General features: G+C 41.3%; 1 protein-coding gene across 2 annotated transcripts; it reads left to right on the forward strand.

The window, feature by feature from the left end:
- The first annotated feature begins 2,824 nt into the window (after window positions 1-2,824).
- NSUN3 (NOP2/Sun RNA methyltransferase 3) lies at window positions 2,825-27,705 on the forward strand. 2 transcript variants are annotated; one of them, XM_030205125.1, is made up of 6 exons: window positions 2,825-3,010; window positions 3,130-3,273; window positions 4,100-4,431; window positions 5,919-6,073; window positions 19,657-19,778; window positions 27,277-27,705. In XM_030205125.1, the coding sequence occupies exons 2-6, from the start codon at window positions 3,179-3,181 to the stop codon at window positions 27,533-27,535; spliced, it is 963 nt and encodes a 320-aa protein (XP_030060985.1). In that variant the 5' UTR covers window positions 2,825-3,010; window positions 3,130-3,178; the 3' UTR covers window positions 27,536-27,705. The 2 variants fall into 2 exon arrangements, with proteins under 2 accessions (XP_030060985.1, XP_030060986.1); XM_030205126.1 differs by lacking the exon at window positions 2,825-3,010 and having other exon boundaries at window positions 3,083-3,273.
- The last annotated feature ends 217 nt before the right edge of the window (window positions 27,706-27,922 follow it).

Here is a 27,922-nt window from a genome sequence, read left to right on the forward strand (position 1 = left end):
CCGGTACACGGCCTTGTATGGGGTGTTCTTCCGGCTGCTCTGGGGCAACAGGACGAATCCGGTAAAACGGAATGTTACCTATCTGCCTAGGAGGGGGGGGGGGGGGGAGTGGGCATGATAAACCCAGTCCTGTTTTTCAGCGCTTTGTTCCTGCAGTTCAATCTGGGGAGGGCGGTAGGGCGGGAGCCACCGGGGTGGGCTAGGAGTGTCCTGCAGTGGTGGCCGAGATATTGGGACCTATGGCGGGAGGGGGGGAGGGTAGTGGCACTGCGAAGGGGGGCTCCGGGGGGGGTGAGTTATTGCAAGACCCTAGTGAAATTGGTGAGGGTGTGGGGGCTGACGGTGGGGGAGGTGAAGGCAGGACAACGGGGGGTCTGGACGGACAGAGTACGGGCACAGGTGTTCTCAGCTCCTCTGGCGCTGAGGGACGCGCCGGCCCCACGGATGCAGCAGGGGTTACGGTTGATTGCTTCGAACCGCATCCCGGTGAAGTATAAAGACCTGGCGTGGCTGTCCTTTCACGGTAGACTGTACGTCCGAGGAAATTTGAAATATCGCAATGTGCGGGATAGAGGGTGCCCACGGGAGGAATGTGCTGGAACTGAAGAGACGATGGAGCATTTCCTGGTGAGGTGCCCATTTACAGTCCAGGTCTCTGACCGGGTTTCCTCGTTGCTGCAGATCCCCAGTTTCCGCAACTACAGCTATGCGGACTGGGTGTATGGCCCAGAGGGTGGAGAGGGACGCGGGGATCCGGTAACACGCTTTCTGATTTCGGTGATATTGCGGTACTGCCTCTGGATGGCGCGCTGCAGGGTGTCCCTGTACCAGGAGGTCCGGCCGGCGGAGGTAGTCAGCTGGGATGTGGTAAGGGCGGTGCAGGAAGCGGCGAAGTGGGAAAGGGTGGAAAAAGGGGTGGGGGTGGCTTCGAGGTGGTGGAGACACGTGAGGCTTAAGCCGCCATGAGGGGACATGCTTCCCAGGGGATTATGTGCCAGTTGTCTGAAGGGGTTGTGGGGGGTCGGGGGGGGGGGGTTGATCCATTGTATTATTGAGGAGGGGGTGTACATAGATAGGCAGACCATGTCTAGCTAGGAGCCTGGGGTTTGATTTGCATGTCCGGTTTTTTTCTTTGGTCTTTCTAATAAACAGTTTCCACTGTACTATTGAGGAGGGGGAGGGGGTGTACATAGATAGGAGGACCGTGTATAGCTAGGGGCTTGTTTTTGATTTGTATGTTATTTGTTTTTAGTTTTTTCCAATAAAAAGAGTTTTCCAGTCTGTTGTATTATCTGCCTGCATAATAAAATTGCACTTGCAAATATTTTTCTGTCTTAGCTGTAATTAACAAAAGCTGTTGCAGAAAGGGCTCTGGTGGAACCTAAGTAAAGAACATGTGACAATTACCAAATTGTGGCAGACATGGTTGTATTATAATTGTGTGTTTGCATTTGGGTAATAACTCAGAAAATATTATCAAATCATATTAGGAAGCTTGATATTGACTTGGCTAACTTCTGCTGAATATCAACCAGCTAACAGTTTTAAGGCTAGATTTTGTTTGCTGAACTCATACTGGCTCATTTCCCCTCCACCAGATTTGTTCCTCCTTGGTTAATTTTAAACAGAAGCTAAGAGATGATTTACGCTGGTCTTACAACAAGGACATCTCATCAAGCTATCCATCACCATTTGGAAAACATAAATGTCATTCAACTCCATCTGTTCTAGTGCTGCTTTCCCTTAGTCATCATTATTCCCTGTACTCATCTATTTACAAACACACAGCCAAGAGACAAATATTACCTCCTCCTTCCCCCCAAAAATGCCTTTTACAACCAGACTTGAAGAAGAAATAAATATATATATATATTACAGAACTGGAAATTGTTGGCTCATTTAGACTGACTGGATTTCTGCCTGAAGTTAGCTCTGCCCTCATTATTCAATATCTCTCTTTTAAATATTAGTAGTAATAAACAATCAAGTGCATTTTTATAATATACCACTGCATTCCACAAAACAAAAGGGGCAAGTTCACACAAACTATCTTTTTCTGTGGGTGTAAGCACAGGGAAAAAAAGGATTTTAAATGCTCCAAACCTAATTAATGTTTAATGTGGGATATAAATGTCATAAATAAGTAAATAAATAGCTAGAAACTCTGAATGTTGAGCACCTGATTCTCATAACATGATGTCTGTTTTAGTGGTTCTTTACCAGGAGCAAACAAAAATCTCTGCAGGAATATTTCACTGCTAGGGTGTCCCTATAATCAGTTCCTCTAAATGACACACTGATTACTATTTATAACAAATTACTACCAATGAAAAGTTATTCTGTTATTATACTTCCTCTGTGTACATCTGTATGTGGCACAAGCCGGCATGTTTGAATATTATAAATGAGATTAAATAAAAATAAATGCTACCAAAAATAAAGAACGACAACATGGATGCAGCAGCTCATAGGTTTGTTTGTTTTTGTTTTAAGTGTACGAGGATGACGGCTGCGCAGAGGCGGGGAAACAGAGTAACACAACTGGCTTCACTTGTTTGACGTCATGCCAGTCCTGTTCTCATTCGGTCTGTGCATAAACTCCTTGGGCGCAAAAACAGAACGGGGCACCACAAGCTCTTTAGCTGGCCTTGGGTGTTAGTATTTTCTCATAGCGAAGGAACAGGGAGAACAAAGGAGTTTTGCTTTGGTGGACACATTCCCCGGGCCATTGGGGGGCGCTGTGTCGTAGACTGTGCTCTTGCAGAACGTGAGATGCGGTACTCTTGCTGCCGCAGACAAGTTTTGTTTTGTCTGCAAACTGAAAGGCATTAATCTTTCTGTATTCCAAGTCGCCGCTAACTTTGCCAAGATACCCCTCATCTTTTTGACTAAGGAATTTTAGTCTGCTTCCTGAAACAAAACTTCGCGGCCCTTCATTCTGCAGGGTTTATTGTAAAACATTATCTTTGGTGGTCTTTGTTCTCCCTTCCATAGGGAGCAGGCGAGACTCCCCCCCCCCCCCCCCGGGCCATTAGCGAGCCATCAGCCCTACTGGGGATCACTCTCGAGACCCTCGGTGCCCAAAAGAGAGATTACACGCACACAGTGCCACTCCTATGACATCCACGTACCCTAGAGTGGGACGTGCTCTGCGGCTCCTCATTCCCACCTCGCACACATGGGAAAACTGCAGAAACAGATCTGCCAGTGTGTCCTGGCGCATTTTGATAAGAGCTACGGGAAGGAGCTGGGAGAGGCCTGGGTCACTGTCAGGTGGGCACCAAAGTCACTTTCTATCCGTCACACCTCAGGGATCCTCACCGGGTCTCTCAAAAGTATTGGCAAAAAGCCGTAAGTTATTTTGTGTTCCCCAAATGCTGGGCTTAACGATTGGACTTGATGTCCACAGGCTTCTGCTTTGGGAAAAAATATAAACCAACCTGAAAATCAAGATTTAACTCCATCGCATCAAGTGTTGTTGCTGTTTCAGCGATAGGATTTTGTATTTCATTGTGATGTGGTTTTCATGCATGCTAAAACGAAAGAGAAAAAAACCCCTCTAGAATGAATGGGGAATGTAGCAAAATGAACAATTATTTTTCTGCCTGCACACCTTTACTCAATTATCTTGCTGTCTTGCATAGACTCAGATAAACAGGATCATTTGACAAAATTTGTTTTACACAAAACACAATCTTCAGCTTTTAGCAAGGAAACTGTGCCTCTTTAGATCCGTTAGTTTAATTTCCCCCATCGTCTAAAGAGGAGGAAGGTTGCTTAGAATCTTAATACAGATGTTTCTCCTGCTATTATAACACCCCTTGCGCACACATATTGCTTTCTACCATTAGCATCAAGTAAGCTTGTAGGTCATACTGAACCATAAACTATTCTGTGTTAATTCAGTGCACATTTAGGATGAACTAAAACAACACTATTAACATCTCAATTGTTAGCGTGGTAGAACGGTTATGAGTTCTGCAATTTACTTCCAGCTCGTTAAGTTTGATGAAAAGTTTTATCACCTGTTTATTAGCATTTACCTGACTTTCCAGATTAGCCTTTTTCTTGTAACATTAATTTGTTTTTACATTTCTAGGGAGGTGCTCACATCACCACAATATTGGCAATATGCTGTGCTACTGAACAGATTCAGTTCTCCATCAGGACTGGAAAAGCATCTTCTTTTAAAGGGCTATCAGCGTCTCTTTGAGCACAAGCTGTCCTCCTTAAAATGTTATATCAGTGGCACAGCTGGCAGGTTCCCTACACAGAGACACGAGTTTGGAAAACTGAAAGATTATTATCTTCTGAATGCTGCTTCTTTGTTGCCTGTGCTGGCTCTGGATGCGAAGGATGGAGAATATATCTTAGACATGTGTGCAGCTCCCGGTGGGAAATCAATAGCAGTGTTGCAGTGTGCCTCTCTAGGTCAGCATCCATTATAATTAACATGCCAGAAGACAAGCGCTTTTTCTTTGTGTTTGGAGAACTGTTAGGTACTTTTTAGAAAGCTGTGAAACTTATTTATTTGAATTTATTTTAAATTTGTTTATTGAATTTATTTTACAAGTTAACATCCACTTGCAAAGGAAAAACAGATCCAACTGTGCTAAAATTACATAGCAGTAATATACATCACTATCCATTCAAAGAAACACTTTATATCTTCCTTAGACCTCAATTATGTGGTTAGAGGGGGGCGACAGGTATTTAAATGGAGAAATTAACCTCAATATTTAAAATAAATTGGCTTAACCTGGAACCATAACTATTATTCTTTAGTTGGTAAAGTTGTTTCTATATTGCGTTTACTTAGGTTCTTCAAGTCCAAGAATGTCCGTAGCTGTGATGGGTCATAAAACACATATTTAGTTCCTTGAAAATTGATCCTACACTTACATGGATATGCTAACATATATGTCGCCCCTAAGGCTCTAGTCTCATTTCTTAAGTCCAAAAATTGTTTCCTCCTCTCTTGTGTTGCTTTCGCAACATCAGGATAAACCCAAACTTTTTGTCCATGAAACAATTTTGATAAATTTTTAAAATAAAGCTTCAAGACCTGATTTAAATCTTGTTCAAAAACAAATTGAACAATTAAAGTACCACGATTAGTTATTTCAACATCCGATTCTTCTAAGAATGCAGTTAAATTCTGAGGCTCCTGCTTTTCTCCTTGTACCTTCTTTACAGAATCTTTTAAAGGCAAATAATAGATTCTTCTAATATGCCCCCATGTAATAAGATGTATCTGTAAAATTTCCTGAAGGTACATTCTAAATAAATCACTTGATTTTAATAATGATGAAATAGGGAAATTCAGTAACCTCAAGTTTAAACGACGATTATAGTTCTCCATTTGTTCAATTTTTCGCTGAGTTATTTGTTTATCTTTTATCAATGCGTCCACTGAAGATTTTAATTCATTAGCCACAATTTGGTTTTGCTGAGCCTGTTCAGAATTTATTTGAATTTAAAATTAACTTGTTTTCAGTAGTATTCAAAACAAATTATATTCAGGTACTATAGGTATTTCCCTGTCCCCAGAATACTTAAAATCTAATTTTGTACTTGTCTAAAGCATTTGCTTTAACAATGTAAGCCACATTGAACCTAAATGTTTTTGGGATAATGCAGGGTACAAATGCCATAAATAAAAAAAATACATTTCTGTTCAGTCATTTTTTTTTCCTGTTTACTATTGTTCTCCTACTATCTTATCAGACTAAACATTTTGATGCATGCTCTTGCATACCATCCTAATCAACAATCAATTTTTTTTTTATTATTAGTCAAATTTATTGTTTGGATTGTCTGATATGAATGGGAATGAGTCAAATGATATAAAACTCAGTAGCAACTGTGGTGTCTTAAGAAATGATATTTATCTAATTGTTTTGGGCCTTTCTGCTTAGGACATCTCTACTGTAATGAGCAGGACAGAGTGAGATCACGATGGCTGCAGCAGACTCTGGAGTCTTTTATTCCGGACCACTTGATGAACTCGGTGACTGCATGGGAATTGGATGGAAGGCAGGTTGGGCAGCTTTGGCCTGGTATGTTTGACAAGGTAAACACTAGTGGGGCTTAGAGGATTGACCAAGCATTAGATGTTTGCTTTAGCCCTCTTTCAGCATGTAACCATGTATGGATAGCAGGAAGGACTTCTGAGATGCGAAAACTAAACCCACTGGCAAGAGCAATCCGGCAATTACTACATAAGAATATGAGTAGCCATACTGGGTCAGACCAATGGTCCATCTAGCCCAGTATCCTGTTTCCAGCAGTTGTCAAACCAGGTCACAAGTACCTGGCAGAAACCCAAATTGTGGCAGCATTCCATGCTACAAATCCCAGGGCAAGCAGTTGCTTCCCCATGTCTCTCTCATTAGCAGACTATGGACTTTTCCTTCAGAAACTTCTCCAAACCTTTTTTAAACCCAGATATGCTAACTGCTGTTACTACATCCTCCGGCAAAGAGGTCCAGAGCTTAACTATTCGTTGAGTGAAAAAATATTTCCTCCTATTTGTTTTAAAAGTATTTCCATATAATTTCTTTGCGTGTCCCCTAGTCTTTGTACTTTTGGAACGAGTAAAAAAATTGCTTTACTTCTACTCGTTCTACACCACTCAGGATTTTGTAGACCTCCATAATATCTTCCCTCATTTGTCTCTTTTCCAAGCTGAAGAGCCCTAACCCCTTTAGCCTTTCCTTATACGAGAGGAGTTCCATTCCCTTTATCATTTTGATTGCTCTTCTTTGAACCTTTTCTAATTCCTCTATATCTTTAATTAGATACGGCAACTAGAACTGAATGCAGTACTCAAGGTACGGTCGCACCATGGAGCGATACAGAGACATTATAGTATTTTCAGTCTTATTTACCATCTCTTTCCTAATAATTCCTAGTTTGCTTTTTTGGCCACCACTGCACATTGATCAGAAGATTTTAGCGTATTATCTACAATGACACCTAGATCTTTTTCTTGAGTGCTGACTCACAAGGGTGGACCCTAGCATCAAATAATTATTTTTCAGATTATTCTTTCCAATGTGCATCACCTTGCATTTGTCCACATTAAATTTCATCTGCCATTTGGATGCTCTGTCTTCCAGTTTTCTATGGTCTTCCTGCAATATTTCACAGTCTGCACTATTCTCTTGCTAAATACAAATATTTCAATTCTATTGCCTGCACTTCGATTGTCATTACTAACAATTAGAAACTTCAAGGTTATGAGGGTTGGCACTGAAAGTAAGGGGCCTGATCTATATTTACATTATATATAATCTGGGGAAAAAATTGTTCAAAGCAGTTTACAATTAATGAATGAATGAATTTACTTTGGAGCACAAGGGCTAGATTCAGTAAATGGTGCCCAAAGTTGGGCGCTGAAAAAGAAATGAGCGCCAAGTGCTATTCTTTAAAATTACTCCAAATTGGATGCTGTTTATAAAATAGCGCATAGCACCAGGCTCCGCACCCAACTTTGGGTGTGAGGACTTAGGTACAAATTCTTGCTCGTAAGTTAGGTTTGGATCTCCCAAATTCTGTAGTACTTCGTTTGTGTTTAGTGAACGACCCACCTGTGCTCCTCCCAAGGCCTCATCCCCTTTTCAGTTGCGCACTAAAAGATTTACACGTGCATCTTTATAGATTAACAGCAAGATGCGTGCATAAATTGTTGCCAGTTAATACCAATAATATTGCTTAATTATTGGTGCTAATTGGCTCATTACTTGATTAGATTGCATATGCAAATTGGGCATTCCCCCACACATTCGTAATTTTGAGCGCCATATATAGAATCCAGGGGAGAATGGCCAAAATCTTCAAGAGCCTCAGAGTGAAGCATTTCCTTAGCATCAGAACAGATAAATCCAAAACTTATGGGTTATGACCATCTACAAGCAGGTGAAGATAGCGTGCAGAACTGAACTCAGCCCTATAGGATGGTAAGGCTCCAGGTGATAACAAAAGAGAGGGAACGAAGTACAAACTAAAGTCCAAACAAAAAAACCAGCACCACGGGCCTTTAAAAATGGAACACAGTTCTTTAATGAATGAGCCTTGACAAAAAGACCCGACACGGGCCGTGTTTCGGTGACTAGCACCTGCGTCAGGGGTATACATAGAATACAAAACACAGAAATAATATATTTTTAAATTTTTTTTAACATATAATGAATAAAACCAAAGATTAATATTTAGACTCATCAAGCATACATATATAAGCCTATATAAACACCTAAAGCATTTAATATTTTAACATTCTCATATATTATTATATAGTAATTTGAAAATAAATGGATAATTAATCAAAGCAAAAATGGTAACTCACCACAGTGATGACGTGGAAAACTTGGGGAATAACTCAAATATATTCCTCTACAATATATTATTCCTTACTTTTGGACAAAAATTTTTTTTCATATATTATATGTTTAAAACGCTTATTTTAATTATTTATAATATATTTTATAAAAAGGTCATATTATATAATACTGGCTATAACTAAATTTCATATTCATAAAAGCTTAAACTAACAGGTCAAAGATAATTTTTTTAAAAACATTTTAAAATGTACAATAATTTTCAAACATTACACTGATAATATTATAAACCTTCAAAAACATTCAAATCAGCATAGAAATGAATATATAAATCTTCAAATATAAAAAAGCCAAAACTATAATATCTAGTGGCATTACTTGATCTTAATTTAAAAAAACCCTTTTGTCACTATTCAAAATGCCATTTGCATAATTAATTGCAATTGGCAGATAAGATGAATAAAGTCAAAAGTATTTTATTCATTGACTAAAGTAGCATTAGCAGTTACAGATAAAATTGTTATATAGCAAAACAAGTGTACCCAGAGCTCCAAACAATAAATAAGTAAATAAAAGCCCTGTTAACCTTTTGTCACTATTCAAGATGCCATTTGTATAATTAATTGTGATTGGCAGATAAAATAAATGCAGATTTTAAAGGTATTTTGTCACTAGCTAAAATACCATTAGCAGTTACAAATAAAATTTACATAATTAATTGTAATTGGCAGATGACGAAACAAATGTACCCAGAGCTCCAAAAAATAATAGAAGCCCTGTTAATGCTATAATATATATATATATATATACACACATACATATATATGTTTCTCACATCAGCATTAATTTAATAAAATGTCTTCAATATTTCTTTTAAAACATAGCAAAAATGATTTTCATAAGCAATAAAATACTGACTTTCATTTTAACTCAAGTGTCAAAAGAAAAACAAAATCTGTATACCTCAAACTGTATTGCCAAACAGAAGGGTTTCAATAAGTATAACAAACCATAATACCATAGACACTACCAAGAGGATTGTGCAATTGATAAAAGTTGTCAAATCATGAGGCAGCAAATACTATAGTGCCTAACTTAGAAACTTCCTACAATTTATTGTCATGACAAAAACTTACCCCCACGTCTCATATAGTAAAAGCTACAAAACACCAAGGCACTTTCACTTTCTGTATCCAAATGGATGAAAAGCTATGCTCTCAAAAGGCTCTGCTTTTAATACCACCTCACACAGGGTGGAAAAAAATTGTAATTAACTTAAGTGAAAACACCCATCTTCACAAAGCATTAACCTTTATCCTATCAAATGAATTTAGGTGATTACTGGGTCTAAAAGCCTGCCAGATATGCAGGAATCATTTACTAGGTCCTAAAGCCTACATTGTTAAAATATCCATTTGTTTAAAATATATATAAAATGACAGAATATTGAGTAATTATCAAAACAATTAACTGACTATATTGCAATTTTAATCTATTTAGCAAATCTATAAATTGTGTATTATCTATTTAGCAAATAGATTAAAATGGAATTGCAACAAGGAAGTCTGGGGGAGAGAAGATGGAATGGACTGGGTGACTGATTGTGCCACAGTAAGTCTGTTCTTTTTTTTTTTTTGAGGGGGAGGTTCTGTATAGTTATGGGGAAAAGGAAAGCTAAGGCCCACAACATTCTGATTTCCTCTCCTTATATATTAAGGCCAATGGATAGACATATTGTTGTAGGTGGTCTCCTCTCCAGAACCAGGGCCCTCTTTAGTTCAAGGGGGAATATTACTCTGCCTCATCCTGTGGTCTTCATGGTAGGCTGTAATGAGGCCATGTTGAGTGAAGTTCATGTCTGCCATGTTAAGTTGTTCAGTAAACCAAGATTCCTCTTGTTGACTGTGCTGTGTTATTGCCTGTTCCAAGTAAATTTCCTGTGGATATTGCTGAAACATAGCCAGCAGCAAGATCCCAAAGCAGAAATATCCTTGGTGGATATATATAGATTGTTATCTCGAGGACCAAGGATCTCTTAGGAGGGATGGTGTTTCATCTGTGTAAAGGCAACAGTGGACAGACTGGAGAAACTTGATGCTAGGACTCTGATTTTGGAAAAAAAAAAACATCTTTGGAAAGACTCAGAATGCTACTGGGGTATTTCCTATAAAGGCTAGCCTAGTGGTACGTAGGAAGTTGTAAGCATTAGAAAGTACGGTAGGTCCAAGAATCTGAAGTTTTTGAATATCCCCTGAGATGATATTGAGAGAGTATTTCTCAGAGATACTTGAACTCTCCAGTTCAGCGGAGATTGGTATCTCTGAATTATATTATCTTTCTGGCAACATTGCCTCTACAAGTGAGAGGGAGGGAGATCCAGATATAGAGAAAGATGAGATTTATGATTTCTCTGTTTTTTTGTTAGAAGCTTTGCAAGTTTATTTTCCTTGTAGGGCAGCTCCTTTAGTCTCGCTTGTATGTGAGAATAATAAAAATGTTGAAGTCTTTCTTTAAAAGACATTTATTTCTGTGCAGAAGATTCAGCTCTTCCTAGATACTGCATGTTCAGCTCAGCAGGGCTAGATTAACACTATATTGGACCCTGGGTAAACATGTATTTGTGGGCCCCCCTACGCCACCATCATTTCACCTTTCTAGAAGTAGCATGGAAAAGTGCACAGCCTATTCCAGGTATGATAGCGTAATAGTTTGTGAATGAGCATAGGGGCTAAGCCCTTGCTTTGAATGGAGAGGCTTCATTGTTAGAGCTGAAGAGCTGTCAAGTTACCTGGTTCCAGGAGGGACGTTCTGAGCCAGTTCTGGATTTCTGCAACCATATCCTGGTACATTATGGAACCGAAAGAGTTTCTCTGAATTGGTAGTTTCGGGGACTATACATAAAACATTGAATTGGGATATAAGTTCAAAAACAGGATTGGCCAAGAAATTGCCGTCTTGGAGCTGGATAACTTGGCAGCTGTGCAGAAGTGGACTGAGAACCAGGGAAGCTAGGACAGTCATTTTCACTCTCTGTTGCCTCTGAAACAACTCGGACATTCAAAGGGTGAACTGCCTGAAAGAGTGAGATTTAAAGACCCTGTGTCCAAGATACAAATTTACCAAGTTTTACATGTAAAAAAGGTTCACAAATTGAAAAGGTAAAATAAAATATTTATTTTTTTATGCTGCTTCTGAGATGATATAGGCAGTATTAGGACAGTGCTCAAAAGAATTTGCCCAAGTAAATTCCCTGGGATGAAAACTTCCTTAACTTAGTATGTGCACAGGTGTATTTATACAAGTGAACCTCTCCACTCCAGCCCAGATTTTCAAATTGAAGCTTTATTTATATGAGACTAGTGACATAGAAACACACACAAGTGCTTGCACTCTTTAGCTCTGTCTTATAGTACTGTCCTGCTGCTCGTGCTCATCCAGACAGTACCCCTACCCCGACCAGTTCATGTAAAATTCTAGCATTTGCTGCCAGTTCTTTTCCTCAGCCAACAGCAAACCCTTCACACTTTTCCTCATTCAACAGTTTTAATAATCTCCTCCCTTCTTTCCCCTTCCCAAAACACTCACTAGTTCCACTGATTCTCTCCAGAGACCCGTGGCCCTTGCAGCTCATCCCCTCTTTCCTGTGACTAGAAGCCTTCTCATTGGCAGGATCTTACCACATCCTCTGTACTGGAAGGGGAGGGGGGCATTGGAGAGCTGTAGTAGGCTAAACTGTGGAAAATATCCACACACTTAGCCATCCTTCTGGCTTTGAGACAGGTAGTTTACACATTTTTAGAATCCTGAAAAGAATCCAGGCAGTTGGCAGTCCTAGCCTCCTGAGTCCTGAGCACATCTGACAGGGCCCCCTAAATTTTTGGGCCCAAGGCACATGCCTAGTTAGCGTATGCCCTAATAGGCTGTGCGGCTCAGTTGAGGCATAGAGCCTTTTTGGCACTGAAACTTAAGGTAGTGGTATTGGGAGAGGCTTTTTATGTTACGTTCAATTATAAATGTTTAATTTTATAATCTAGGAATCTCCATGTCTTCTTTGAACCTCACAGTTGAATATATTTCTTGTTCATTTTGGAGGTGGTAGTAGATAGAAGCTGTTGAATTCAGATTTTGCTTGTACATTTGTCCTAAGATGTGGCACACGTTCTGTTGGGATGAATTAATTGTAGATACAGTTTATGTGGTTATATATCCTGATAGAAATGTTTGGGTTTTTTTTATTCTTATAAGTATATAAGTATTTCCATACTGGGACAGACTAAAGGTCCATCAAGCCCAGCATCCTGTTTCCAACAGTGGCCAATCCAGGTCACAAATACCTGGCAGGATCCCAAAAAAGTACAAAACATTTTATGCTGTTTATCCCAGAAATAAGCAGTGGAGTTTCCCCAAGTTCATTTTAATAATGGTCTATGACCTTTTCCTTTAGGAAGCCGTCCAAACCTTTTTTAAACCCCGCTAAGCTAACCGCCTTTACCACATTCTTTGGTAATGAATTCCAGAGTTTAATTGCATGTTGAGTGAAGAAAAATTTTCTCTGATTCGTTTTAAATTTACTACTTTGTAGCATCATCGAATGCCCCCTAGTCCTAGTATTTTTGGAAAGCGTAAACAGACGCATCATATCTACCCTTTCCATTCCACTCATTAGTTTATAGACTTTTATCATATCTCCCCTCAGCTGTCTTTTCTCCAAGCTGAAGAGCCCTAACCACTTTAGCCTTTCCTCATAGGGAAGTTGTCCCATCCCCTTTATCATTTTTGTTGCCCTTCACCTTTTTTAATTCCACTATATCTTTTCTCAGATGCAGCGACCAGAATTGAACACAATATTCAAGGTGCGGTCGCACCATGGAGCGATACAAGGGCATTATAACGTCCTCATTTTTGTTTTCCATTCCTTTCCTAATAATACCTCAAGTGATATGGCCTATATTTGTTTTTCTTTACAATGTGTTCTATCTGTATTAAGAGAATCATGGATTACTTCTTTTTTTTTCCTTTTGTTATATAGCAAAACTGTAAGTTAAAAAAAAAAAGGAAAGAAAATGTGGTAGCTAAATAGAGGACCAGCCTTACACATGCTGTTTGAAATGGGCCAGGTCAGAAAGTGCCAGGCTGTGGTCCATGACTGTAACAATTTACTCTATGTAACTGCAGAGTTTGTAGTTTGTTTGTGTGTTTTGTTTTTTTTTAGGGAGGGGGGAGGGCAAACTCCTTACAAACCACTCAAGCATGCAGGTAACTTAAGATTGTGTTTGCAGTGAAAGCAGAACTATAAAGCAAAGCTACAATACACATTCTCACTTTCTCAGTAGTTCAAAGTGAGTTACATTCAGGTACAGTAGGTACTTCACTGTCCCTTGAAGACTCACAGTTTGTACCTGAAGCAGTTGAGGGTGAAGTGATTTGATGAAGATTACAAGCAGAAGTGTAGCTAGGTGGGGTGCAAGGAGAGCAGCCACTCCCTCAAACAGATTTTGAATAAAATGGCGCCTATGCGGATCCAGCCCTTCAGCTTCACACCAAAGCCTATTTTACAAAAGGCTTTCTCCTCTTGACATCAAAACCTCGCTACATTTCTGGTTACTGTGAGACTCAGTGGGAGAAGAGGAATTTGAGTCCTGGTTTCACCAGTTCTCAGCTTCTGCTTTAACCACTAGGGCACCCTTTTACTAAGCTGTGTTAGGTGTACACATATACCCAACCAGCTTATAATGGCGTACCAAAGGATGTGCTCAGGTGTCTTGCAGTAAGTACCATTTTAGCACGTGTTAATCCACACGCTAAAAAAGTTTAAATTTTGTTTGGGAGGAGGCTAGTCAGGGGTATTTCTGCACTAATTAGTTAACACAGCTACATTACCACATGCTAACTAGTTAATGGAGGATTACTGTGTGAGCCCTTAACCGTCTTCAAAATGGGCGGTGACGTGCTCACGTGGTAATTTTTATTTTAATGGTCGTGCACTGATCACAATATTAACGCATGGCTATTAATACAAAAAAAATGGAAAATCATTTTACAGCCGTGAGAAAAACCCGCACAGGGGCACACTAAGGCCACCTTTTGCCACAGCTTAGTAAAAGGAGGGGAAAAAACTGTGCAAAATCCAGGTGATTAATATAGCCCCATTTTTACTAACTCATTCAAAAGGTGAAGAAAGCTAATTACCAGATAATTTAATAAGTTCAAATTTTTTGCCTTATATTAATTATCTTTTAGTCTTTCAATGTAGATTCAAACTACAGTATCCTTAATACCCAAGACTCCTTTTGTAATATATTCATTTGGTACTCAAGTTGCCAACTCTTGCATCCAAATTAGAAATATGCTTATCCATTTCTTCCAACTTCTCTATTGTCTGGACCAAGAATTAAACTACAGTAGATTGAAGAATTGTCTCCAATTGGATCACTGCCGGCCAAATATCCAACAATGCCACCTCACCATCCAGTTTTTCAGATAAAGTAATCAATTAATTCCCCGAGGGACAAATTATAAGTGTCGGCATATCAACTGGCTTGGCTGAGACCATAGGAGAACTCACTGAAACTGGAATACTTAAACTTGATAAACTTCCCTGAGCAGAAAGCCCATCTTGGGCTTATGATAGGGAGAAATCTCGGAACTCGGCAGCACTCCAGATTTGCTGAAGGAGCCTAGTCTAGACTTGCTCATCATCCATGTAGAAAGTAATTGTAAATGAGTGTTTGTAGGCTCAATGACTGGTGAGGGAGCAGAAGATCCTTCTTTCCCTTGAATTTTACATTTCTCCATACTGGAAAACAAAATCAGTAATTACCACTGCTTAGACCAGCAGTGAGCTCTCATGGGGCCTGGCATGCATGCCCCTTTGGCCACATCCGGCTGCATCATTGCATGACGCACTTGGTTTTGTTTTGTTGATGTCAGCAGGATTGTTGCTGTTCCAGGAATAAACTTTCCAAAGTCAGAAATGCTAGAACACAGCAGGGCTCCAATATGGCTGCTGCTGGTACACTCCTCTCCTTCTGATGTTGTTTTGGTTTTGCATGCTCTGTTCTCCTTTAGTGCATGCTATGTTATTTCACTTGAGTGCTTGCTGTTCCTCTTTAGTGAATTCTCTTCCATCGGGATTAATGGTACACACCAAAATTAATTTCCTTTCATTTCTATGCCAGCTCCCATGGGGTACTTTTGGGAGGTGAATCAGGTGAGCCTAAGCCAGAGCTTCTTAAACTGTGGGATACCAAATAGGCTCACAGTCTAGATGGCTTGTCCACAGGTACATCATCTGCACCTTTGGAGAAGTCTCAGTTCGCTGTGATCCGGGGGTCCTGGCTACAGGACAATTGATAAGCAGCCCTAAGCACTATAAATCAGACTGACAGTGACAGACATATAAACTCTAGAAAACAGTACATGTGGGCTGCTGATTTTTGGTTATAATCAAATACCACTGATGGAACACCCACAAAGAAAATCAGATTCTTTGGTTATAACTGAACGTTTTCAGGAATGACCCTTTTCAAGATAATTGTTTGAAAAAGCTGCCCCTGAATCCCATACCTATCCCATCTCCTGGATGCTACTGGTTCACACTCCTGCAACCTGTTTCCGAGGGGAAGAGAAAAGATAGCAATTCTGTCATCTGTCAGAACTAGGATACATTTAAACAGCACTTATATATACCTTGAAATTCAGATTCTATATTCTGAATTCTCTCTTCAGTGAGCATGGTAAATTAATAAATATAAATCAGTTTATCTGTGAGCAGAGCCTCACAGAGCCATGATCTGGGACCAGTGTAGTAAGCTGTGCATTAGAACTGTGGTCTGAGCTTCAGCACATACCTTCCTAATGCACATGTTAAAAAAAAATTTGTGCCCAGGGCAATAAATCATATGTCAATAGTGTGTGCACAAAAAAAAAAAAAAACTATGCAAATGTATAGTTTATTGCAGTGCTTTTCAACCTACTCCTTGAGGCACACACACCTAATTGCATCTAGTTTTCAGAATATCCACAATGATCATGCATGAGAGATTTGCATGCACTGCCTCCTTCGTATATAAATGTGTGCCATATTTATTATGGATATACTGAAAAACCTGATTGGGACTAGGTGTGCCTCAAGGACTGGGTTTATTGGCTTGGTTGTTAGCTGCAGAAAAGTCAATATTTTTACACAGAGATTGTGCTAGGACCTGGATGAGCATTCTGTGTGCATAAATTATAGTATATGAATATCTGTATCCATATTAGATTATACATACTGTCTTGTGTGTAATAATGATGCCTCCCCCTCCCCCTAAGTTTCAGGACCGGAAAACCCCTTAAGACTTAGATCCAAATTCTATTCCCTCAATAATTACCCACCCCCGGAATTCACTGTAACACAGCTTTGCTCTCCCCCCCCCCCCCCCCCCTCCAAATGAAGAACAGATCTCTCCTCTTACCTCTTCTGAAGATCATGTCACTGGTCCAGTGCAGGGCCTTGTGCATGCGCAGATTCTCAAGACCAGGCACAGCACCATAGTAACATAGTAGATGACGGCAGAAAAAGACCTGCATGGTCCATCCAGTCTGCCCAACAAGATAAACTCATATGTGCTACTTTTTGTGTATACTTTACCTTGATTTGTATCTGTCATTTTCAGGGCACAGACCGTATAAGTCTGCCCAGCACTATCCCCGCCTTCCAACCACCAGCCCCACCTCCCACCACCGGCTATGCCACCCAATCTCAGCTAAGCTTCTGAGGATCCATTCCCTCGGAACAGGATTCCTTTATGTTTATCCCACGTATATTTGAATTCCGTTACCGGTTTCCTCTCCACCACCTCCCGTGGGAGGGCATTCCAAGCATCCACCACTCTCTCCATGACAAAATACTTCCTGACATTTTTCTTGAGTCTGCCCCCCTTCAATCTGATTTCATGCCCTCTAGTTCTACCTCCTTCCCATCTCCGGAAAAGGTTCGTTTGCGGATTAATACCTTTCAAATATTTGAACGTCTTTATCATATCACCCCTGTTTCTCCTTTCCTCCAGGGTATACATGTTCAGGTCAGCAAGTCTCTCCTCGTATGTCTTGTAATGCAAATCCCATACCATTCTTGTAGCTTTTCTTTGCACTGATTCAATTCTTTTTACATCCTTAGCAAGATACGGCCTCCAGAACTGAACACAATACTCCAGGTGGGGCCTCACCAACGACTTATACAGGGGCATTAAAACCTCTTTTCTTCTGCTGGTCACTCCCCTCTCTATACAGCCTAGCAACCTTCTACTTACGGCCACCGCCTTGTCACACTGTTTCGTCGCCTTCAGATCCTCAGATACTATCACCCCAAGATCCCTCTCCCCTTTGGTACCTATCAGACTTTCACCACTTAACACATACGTCTCCCGTGGATTTCTACTCCCTAAGTGCATCACTTTGATATTGAGAAGAGGTAACACAGGTCTGGTCATTGTGGGCAGAAGGGTGGAGGAGAGAAATGGTTGTCCTGCATGCAGTCAGAGCAGCCACAGTTTCCCCGAACTGCGCCAAGGAAAACTCGCTGCTCATGCCCAACAGACTGGATGAGCGACTCAGGTTTCAGGCTTTACTTACGAGTCCGAAGAGGGGGCAGGAATCGGGTTTGCACTGCACTCCTTCCTGCCCCACCTGACCAGAACAGCTAAAGGTGCATGATGCACGTGCAGGCACCCCTGCTCTTCTTCAGTCTATTAGCTGTCTTTGTCTTGTGTCGCCAGTTTCACTCTTCCTAAAAAATTGAAGTGCCTCCAGTAATAGCCCACCCAAGATTTCAGAAAACCCATGTTTCTAACAATAGTCGGGCAGTTATTAGAAACAATATAGTGTATCTGGAATGTCAAATGTATTTCCCATGCATAAATGTTATTAGAATGATAATCTGTTGGATGAAGGTTTTAAGAGCAGTATAGGTGCAATTTGTTGCACACATCACATCTGGCATACCAGCAATATTAAAAAAAAAAAAAAAAGCCAACTTCATCTCCTGCCATTGTGCACTGTGTGTGGTGCTTGATTCTGGATGTGCTGGTCCTTTTCTGTCCTCCTGTTTTCCCTTCCTCTTCGTTCTCAGTATTTCTTTTTCAGACCCTGAGCTGGTAGAGGCAGTAAAACAAGGAAAAATGTTGTAAGTACTTTATATTGGTACAAGAAAAGAAGCTGTAATGAAAAAAACCTTCACTTAACGCTAGCCACAGAAAAGCAAGCTACATTTTTTTCTTATGGTAAAGCTAAACTCACAGCACATTAAGCTTTCGGCTGTGCTCTTCTTTGCATCCAGATTTAATAGTTAATACCTTCATTACCATTGCATTTCTGTGCTTGCAGTTTTCTGGTGAGATAAAGTTTTCTGTTCATAGGTGGCCATCTAAGAGCAGGAGATTGAGCACAGAATCCATGCTAAACTGTGCACAAAGTCTCTTCTGTTTATTTCATCAATCCCTCTAAGTGGACTGGTCTCTTCCCCATTCGGTAGAAAGCACAGTCTGAAGATGCAGCGCCATAGGAGCATGAATCACTGATCAGCACCAGCAGTTCCCTGGTTAAACATAAAAGAAAATCCCAGTTTCCTTAGGTCTAGGCCAGAGGTTGTTTTCAGTTTCAAGTAAATCCTGTGCAAGACTTTGACTATATAGAGAAAGGGGTTTCAAGTAAATCCTGTGCAAGCTCACTCAGTCTGCATGTGTGAATTTGTAGTTTTCATTATTCAAGAAAAATAACTGAACCAGTGAAAACACCTCCGTGCATGTAGTGGGGCAAGACCAGGACTCGTGTCTCCTGTTGGGGATGGGATGGCAGCCTTATATGGCTTTCGTATGTTAAGTTGTGGTTGTGTGCCTTTTTTGTCTTTTTAGTTTGTTAAGCCAGTTTATTTTACCTTTTTTAAAATATTCATCCAAAAATGCTTCTAGAAGTATTGTTTGTGACACCAATACACACCCATTTTCAGTACCCTCAAAAAACACTTAGGGGTCTGTTTACTAAGGTTCTTCTGCGCGGCATTACCGACACAGCCTATTCAAAGTGAATGGGCTGTGTCGGCACTAGCACACAGCCAGCCGCATTAGTGGCTTAGTAAACCCCAACGTTAATTTCCTAGAAATTAAGCTTAAATATGGAAGTAAACTAACTGCACAGAAGCAGCTTATTTATGTATAGTAGTTTGGTGCTTTAAATAGTCTTCCACAAAGGCTATATATGATTGTGTTTTCTCTCCTCTCCCCTGAGACTAATTTCATTTGTAGATGGCTCAGTTTTGTTTGTTTCTATGCAAATGTAGGTATTAGTGGATGCTCCCTGCTCCAATGACAGAAGCTGGCTCTTTTCCTCCAGTATCCAGCAGGCCACCCTTAGAATAGCCCAAAGGAGTGAGCTGCCTTCCCTGCAGATACAGTTACTTAGGTAAGGAGAGTAAAAAAAAAAAGGGGTACCGAAAACACTTTCTGAAACTGTCAAATTTGCTTCCTTGTTCTTTTGTGCACCATCTGTTTCTTTTTTGGATAGGCGATTTGTGCTGTGGTCAGGATGAAAATGGGATGGGGGTTAAAGCATGATGAAAGCCAAATCCAAAGACCCCAAATAGCAGTTCTCTGGTGCATCAGTCTCCCAACCATCCTGTCATATCACTCCAGACACATGGATTTCTCAAAAAAAAAAAAAAAGGAGAATGCAGTACCTTCCATGTTGTTTATAAAACCTCTCTTAGAATATATTTTTGAAAAACTCTATGATTAGAGACTTGGACAGGTTACTCATTTTTATCTGTTAAATTATAGGTTCTTTGCTGCATAGCAGACAGCAGTGCAATAAGATTGAAATGCAGTCTTAGCTCTTCTAACTGCTGCTGAAAACTTGCATTAGCCTTCAAAGCATTGGTGTTTAGTGAAGAATGTTTCCAATAACTCAGTTGACATTTAAAACTGTAATCTTACACAGGCACCTTTCTGACTTGTATTTAGTTCCTGAGGACATTTCTAAAAGTTCAGCCTGCATAGCCATTCTCCCCCAATGTGATTAAATAAATTAGGGGGACACTGTTATTCTTCATCAGAACCCAAGCAGCCCTCACGTTAAGCGTGAATTCAGCACAGAAAATTAGGAGGGCATTCCTGGAAGGAGTATCTTTAATAATGGGAGCTGTGGCTATAACGAGAAGTATGCATTTCTTATTCCAAAAATGTATATAGATGTGATAACTGATCCCAAAAAGGACTTAATGGAGCCAAATAACAGGTACCCTGATACTCTGAGCAGCAAACCAGTGGTGCTGCTGGAAGTGTCCTGTGGTCTTCACCCAAGTAGGATTTATCTGTTAAGAGAAATGGGAGAAAATAAAGAAAAAGAATGGAGAGCAAATTCACATAGTAGCAACAGCAGGATGGTTCTATGGGACTTCCAGAGGGAAGAAAGGCCGACTCGTGACATATGATTTATAGCAGAAATATTTTAGTGTCTTATTGCAGTAATGTATCATGTCATCCATTCCCACTGAAGAAATCAATCACATGTAAGCACACTGACCTCCTTCACAATCCTCCTTTTCAGTACTTGACATGTAAAATCCAATTTGTGAACTTCTGGCTAAAGGAAGCATTCATCATGCGGTGAAGTTGTGCAGATTTGTTTAAATCAGTCCAGATTATAATCCTTAAACAGAAAACATTTTGGCAGCGAAGTCTGATGATAACCGTTCACTTTAGAGAAGTAAGGTGCTGCGACAGCTCTGCTGAATTAGATGAGTTTGGAGGAAAATTGGGGTTTGAGGAGAGAATATATATTTTGACTTGTGATCTGTTGAAGATAAATATGCTCTTTGCAGAAGTCCAACTTTTAAGAGAAGCCAATTCCCTGCAGGATTCAGCTGTAGCACACAGTGTGATGCCTTATTAAGGGGTCCTTTTACCAAGCTGCAGTAAAAAGGGCCCTGCACTAGCAGCAGGGGTTGTTTTTGCCGTGTGCTTCTGCCCTGTTTACCACATTGGGTATAAAGGCCAAAAAATGGCATGGCCATGCGGTAAGATTTCACTTACCGTGTGGCCATGGAGGGAGGAGGAGCATTTAACGCCACCCATTGAGATGGCATTAAGGGCTTCTGCTCTAACCTGGTGGTAATCGAGTAGCGCGCGGCACTGCCCGATTACCGCTTGGTTAGCTGCGCTGGAAAGTAGCCATTTTCTGTAGTACGGTAAATGGTGCACGCCAGGGCTGGAACTACAGCAGGCGCCCGTGTTCAGCCGGCGCAGTAGTTCCAGATTAGATTGCAGTAAGTCAACGTTGGGCTTACCGCTGCTCTGTAAAAGAGCCCCTAAGGGCATCAGTTACTAAGCGTCTTTCCCATAGGCACAAGTGAAAAACCTTGATTAGTCAGGTCCTCTTTGTTGGGGTGCGGGATGGGGGTTCTGATAAAGCTATCCTGGTCGTGGGAGTACCATTGTAAACTACGAAGCACCTAAAGGGAGATGAAGCGTGAGAAACGGGAAGATGTGTTAGTTCGCCATTATGCTACTATGAAGTTGGGCAAAATCTCAGAAGGGAAAAGGAAAAAACTATTTAAAAATCAAGGAAGCCTGTCCTAAATTGGGAGAGATGGTCTGAGACATAGGTAAGGAAGAAATACAAGTACTGTGCTTGTTATTTACTTAATGTATGTTTCTTGGATATCAACAGTACCTGAACAGTGCAAGTTAAGGCTTACTGGTTGCTGTACTATCTATGGCCCAAACATTAATTTGTGGGGGAGGGAAGGAGGAAGAGAACAAGAACCATTTATGGAGAAATGACAAATTCATATATAATGGCAAATATAAAGGCCAATTCTAAGCCTGCAGCAATCAGCATTTTAACAGCACTGACTGCCATGAGCAGAATTAGGATATCTGTTCATGCCCGGTTGTTATGCGGTTACAGCTGAGATTCAGCACTATACCTACATAGCTAACTGGACATAATTAGGATAACTTCTGGATCCGCCCTGGCCCTAACTAGAGAATACCATGGTGATCAAAGCAGATATCAGCAGTATTGTCCAGTTAAGTCCACTGAATATCTGCTGCTGGACCTGCCAATGTTTTGCCTGTTTTAACAAAGCAGGAGAGGCAGGCAAAATCTCTTTGACTATAGACCTGAATGATTTTTCCTGTAGGGAACTAGACTAATAAATTGCCTTTCAACTCTCTGGCTCTAAAGAGTGCATTGTACCACCTCCAAGTTAGCAGGTAATTGGGAATAATTTCCCTTTATTTAAGTAACAAACACTAGGTTTTATCTTGTGTGTTCATATGTTTGGAAGGTTTACTTTTTGCATATCAGTGACTTAAGTAAGCAGTAGGTGAACATCCCTAGGTAAATTTGTGGACATGCTTCAATACAGCTTCATTAAAAATTTTTCCACATCCTTTTCATCTAGCTTAATGAGGAGGGGACCTGGGGAAACGGTGGAAGGAAATGCATTGGCAAACACCTTTTGGGAATGTTTGTAATATAACCTCTGCATACCTCTTACCGGCTGTTAAACAGCAATTTCAGCATGAAGCAAAAGATGGCACTGTTGCTGTTCCATGGTACCCTTTCCTCCTCGCCTCCTTCTAACACCAAAAACTCTTACATCAGTGATATAATTGTTGCTGACCCTTCTGTCAGAATGCAGACAGCACCAAAGACAGCTGCTGCATTAGAAATCCCCAAGTTTAAAAGGAGGATAAATGCACAAGTTACCTTGTGGGTCTTACTATTCCACTGAGTAATAGTACAACAACCTACTCCGGGAAGGTTAATATGCAGAACTGCACTAGCCTTGTAACATAAGAGTAATTATTTTTCTGTGCATTTTGCTTGTTAATACAGTAATTAGGTCTTTGCTTTACAGAGAAAGGGCTACCTTTGTGTTGCAGTTTGGAAACCAAAGTGGCAACTTCGTGAATTTGGCAGCACTGATGGCACCAATCAGCCATTTCTGAGAATAGTGTAGATTCTGACACACAGATCTATATCCTTGTATTTATTTATTGCCTTTTTGAAGAAATTTACTCAAGGCAGTGTACAGCAGGTATAACGCGGAAACAATTTACACCAAAAAAAAAGTTTAAATAAATAGTACACATGGAGGGGCATAATCGAAAGGGGCGCCCAAGTTTTCCTGAGGACGTCCTCGCAGGACGTTCCGGCGAAGGGGCGGGGAAACCCGTATTATCAAAACAAGATGGTTGTCCATCTTTCATTTCGATAATATGGTCGGGGACGCCCAAATCTCAAAATTTAGGTCGACCTTAGAGATGGACGTCCCCGATTTTCGGCGATAATGGAAACCGAGGACGCCCATCTCAGAAACGACCAAATCCAAGCCATTTGGTTGTGGGAGGAGCCAGCATTCGTAGTGCACTGGGCCCCCTCACATGCCAAGACATCAACCGGGCACCCTAGGGAGCACTGCAGTGGACTTCAGAAATTGCTCCCAGATGTATAGCTCCCTTACCTTGTGTGCTGAGCCCCCCAAAACCCACTCCCCACAATTGTACTCCACTACCATAGCCCTAAGGGGTGAAGGGGGGGCACCTACATGTGGGTACAGTGGGTTTCTGGTGGGTTTTGAAGGGCTCACATTTACCACCACAAGTGTAACAGGTGGGGGGGGGGGGGGGGATGGGCCTGGGTCCGCCTGCCTGAAGTGGACTGCACCCACTAAAACTGCTCCAGGGACCTGCATACTGCTGTCATGGAGCTGGCTATGATATTTGAGGCTGGCATAGAGGCTGGAAAATTATTTTTAAACTATTTTTTTGAGGGTGGGAGTGGGTTAGTGACCACTGGGGGAGTAAGGCGAGGTCATCCCCAATTCCCTCCGGTGGTCAGCTGGTCAATTAGGGCACATTTTTGTGGCTTGGTTGTAAGAAAAAAAGGACCAGGTAAAGTCGTCCAAGTGTTCGTCAGGGACGCCCTTCTTTTTTCCATTATGGGTTGAGGACGCCCATGTGTTAGGCACGCCCCAGTCCTGCCTTTGCTACACCTCCGACATGCCCCCGTGAACTTTTGTCGTCCCCGCGATGGAAAGCAGTTGAGGATGCCCAAAATTGGCTTTCGATTATGCTGATTTGGGCGACCCTGTGAGAAGGACGCCCATCTTGCGATTTGTGTCGAAAGATGGGCGTCCTTCTCTTTCGAAAATAAGCCTGATTGTATCATAGTATGCTACTTCCAATGTCAACACAATACATATTAAAACCAGGACTGTGGAGTTGGAGTCAAAAGCAATTTTGGGTGGAGTCAGAGTTGGTAGAAACATACTGACTCCAAATCCAGCTTCAAAAAAACAGCTTACAACAGTGTATTGCATATTTTCATTTGACAGCATTTTTATTATGCTCAGATTCTTTGTTCAGACTTCAAAAAAATATACTTTGTGGTCTGCTAATTTTGTACATAAAGAAATATCCTATGTTTCTGTAATTAAGTTTCTCTTAGATTTACTATGCATAGTAGGAGTCGGGGTCGGACAGTAGAAAAATAGAGAAGTCAGAGTTTGAAGGTTTGCTGTACCAACTCCACAGCCGTGATTAAAGCATCGTAATAGGTAGCAAAGCAAGAGGTTCAAGTGGAGGTGGGACGTGTAGATCAATAAAATAGAGTAACAGGAGTTTAGACAGATAAGTATGACTAACTTGTGGAAATATACCTGATTTCAGCTAGAGTCCTTAGCCTCTCATCTGGATGTAGTTAGGTTTCTTAGATTAAGGGTCATGTATTTGATATACCATCTTTCTGGTGTACAACCAAGTGATTATATGCTGTACAGGCATTTTCTCTGTCCCCAGTGGACTCACAATCTAAGTTTTACACCTTGGGCAATGGAGGGTAAGGTGGCTTGCCCAGGTTTCACAGGGTGCTGCATTGGGAATCAAACCCAGTTCCCCTGGTTCGTAGCCCACTTCACTAAACTTTAGGCTACACCTCTACTCAGGTGTAGTAGAGTGTGTGTGGTAAGCAAGTCCTGCCACAGGTTATGAGCATCTGATGTTAATCAGTGTCTTTACTATAACCCATTGGTCTTTAATGTTATTCAAGTGAGGATCACTTTTGCATTAAATTGTCAATATGAGAGCCAAGACTATCATTGCACAAATCTGCTGTTACCCTTGGCAACGTAGGGGTCCCCTTTTGATGTTGCAGCCAGCTGGAGATGTGGCTTGGCTGTTCAAGGACACTCTAAAGTGACTGGAGCAACTAAACTATGGTACGCTGCTATGCATTTTCTCTTCCCCCTCAGCTCATTTCCCTTTCCACATTCTCTCCCTCTCAGGCCATCTTTCTCCTATTTAACGTTTCTCACTGCTCACTCTGTTCCCCACCCTTGATCTCTGGCCAGTTTCTTGTACGCAGAACTCACCCCCATCCCATTCTAGTCAAAAAGGAACTGAGGGTGTACTACTCTGTGTGCACTTTTAGAATTTAGAAGTGAGGCAGGCATGCATTATAATCTTTTTTTTCTTTTTCTTTTTTTAAGTGTATGTTGATTTTTGCATATGATTTTATAGCTGCTTTGGTATATTCTGCATAGATCAATTAAAAGTACTGGCATCTCACCCTTCGCTGCCACTACCGTCATACACGGCAGCATTTTTTCTCTTGCCACCTCGCTGTCTGGCATCTCATCCCCCCGCCGCTTCCCTACGAACGTGCCTTGTACATACAGCGGCATTAAGCACACTCTGCTTCACTCCTTTGTAACTGGAGCCCTCCCTCTCTAGCGTCTGACTCCTCTGATGAAACTTCCTGTTTCCTGCTGCAGGAGTCTCAGTTGGATGATAGAGAGGGAGGGCTCCAGTTATGGATGATTGGAGCATCCTGTGCTTAATGCTGCCGTGTATACAAGGCAAATTCAGAGGGCTGCATGGTGTGGGGAATGAAATGCCAGAGAACAAGGGTTGGCAGGAGAGAAAAAGATTGCCGGTGTGTGGCTGGGGGGGGGGGGGGGGGAGGGGGGATATGAGATGCCAGGGAGCGGGGTGATGGGAGCGAAAAGGCTGTTGGGGAGGAAGGGTAGGAGACAACGCAGGGCAGCTGGCGAGATAAAGCAATAGGAGCGCCCGGGGAGGAAGGGAAATGAAGATTGTTCCAATGGAGAGGAGAAGAGAGCAAGGGAAGGAATGAGATGAGATGCCTATAGAGAGGAAGGGAAAAGAAGAGAGATGGTGCCTATAGAGAGGAAGGGTAAGAGAGGAGATGGTGCCCACGGAGGTGGGAGAGACTGGAGCAGATTGTGCCCACGGAGGGGGAGAGGAAGAGAGACTGAAGGAGAGAGGAGATGGTGCCTGTGGATGAAGGGGAAGGGAAGGAATAGAAAGAAGGTGGAAGAAAAATGGCAGAAAGTTCAATGTGAAAGATGTTATAGGTGAAGAAGAGAGGAGGAGAGAAAAGAAATAGTGAGAAGAGAGGAAGCCCTGAAAATACAGTTCAGAGCACAGACAGAGGAACAGAACCAGATACAGGGAATAAGATGATTAGAAAAATAAAATCACCAGACAGCAAAGGTAAGAGAAATGATTTTATTTTCAGTTTAGTAACTGAAGTGTATGTCAGTTTAGAGAATTTACATCTGCAGTCTATATTTTGCACTATAAAGGCGAAAATGTGAGGGGGACACTGTGATTAATCTTGTGATTAAAATTAAGATTAAAAATTTTAAAGCACGATCAATCATGCGATTAAAATATTTAATCGATGCGCATGCCATGGAAATGAGGTGAAGAAATATACCATGCAAACATTTGAGTAACTGTTGGTTGACTTTATTTTGGTAAAGGATGTGAGTGGTCGTATGTGGTTATTCATTGTCTTAACATTCCCCGCGTTCTTCTGCAGACAGATCTAACGTTTGTTTTTTGCCTGTGCTCTTGATTACTGATAGGTCTGCTATTGAGACGCTGCGGCCTGGGGGATCTTTGGTCTATTCTACTTGCACACTGTCAGGGGCAGAGAATGACAATGTAGTCATGCGAATCTTGGACTCCTGCAGTAATGTTCAGGCTGAGGATCTCAGTGACATAGCTGCTGCCATCTCGCAGGACTTCACACTAGCTTCAGGGGTGGAACATGGACTGTTGGTCCTCCCAGACAAAGGCAAAGCTTGGGGTCCTATGTATGTTGCTAAATTAAAGAAAATATAGACGTCTATTTACACCTGGCGGTTTCCAGATGAAGTTAAACAGATGCCTTTTCCACTTAACTCTGTTCAAATATTCAACCCCAATCTGTTCCAGCTGAATGTGCAGCCTAAAGTTATCCCGAAACAGTTCTGTATTTTAGGGTCACTGCTTACCCACTAAGCCTAGACAAAGTAGATGTGTGACATGGTAAAAGCCTCCTGACAATTTTAAACTTCAGATTTTGTCCACTAACTCCAAATGTTAGCTGGACAAAGCCGCGCTACCAGTTCTTGGTGCGGCAAATAAGAGGAAGCCCATTCAATTCCTATGGGCTTCCTTTCATTTGCCATGTGGGAATTGCTAGTGCGGCTTTGTAAAAGAAGCTCCTAATGACCTAATAGTGTACAT

Source organism: Microcaecilia unicolor, chromosome 5 (genome assembly GCF_901765095.1).
Source record: "Microcaecilia unicolor chromosome 5, aMicUni1.1, whole genome shotgun sequence".
NCBI classification, from domain to species: domain Eukaryota; kingdom Metazoa; phylum Chordata; class Amphibia; order Gymnophiona; family Siphonopidae; genus Microcaecilia; species Microcaecilia unicolor.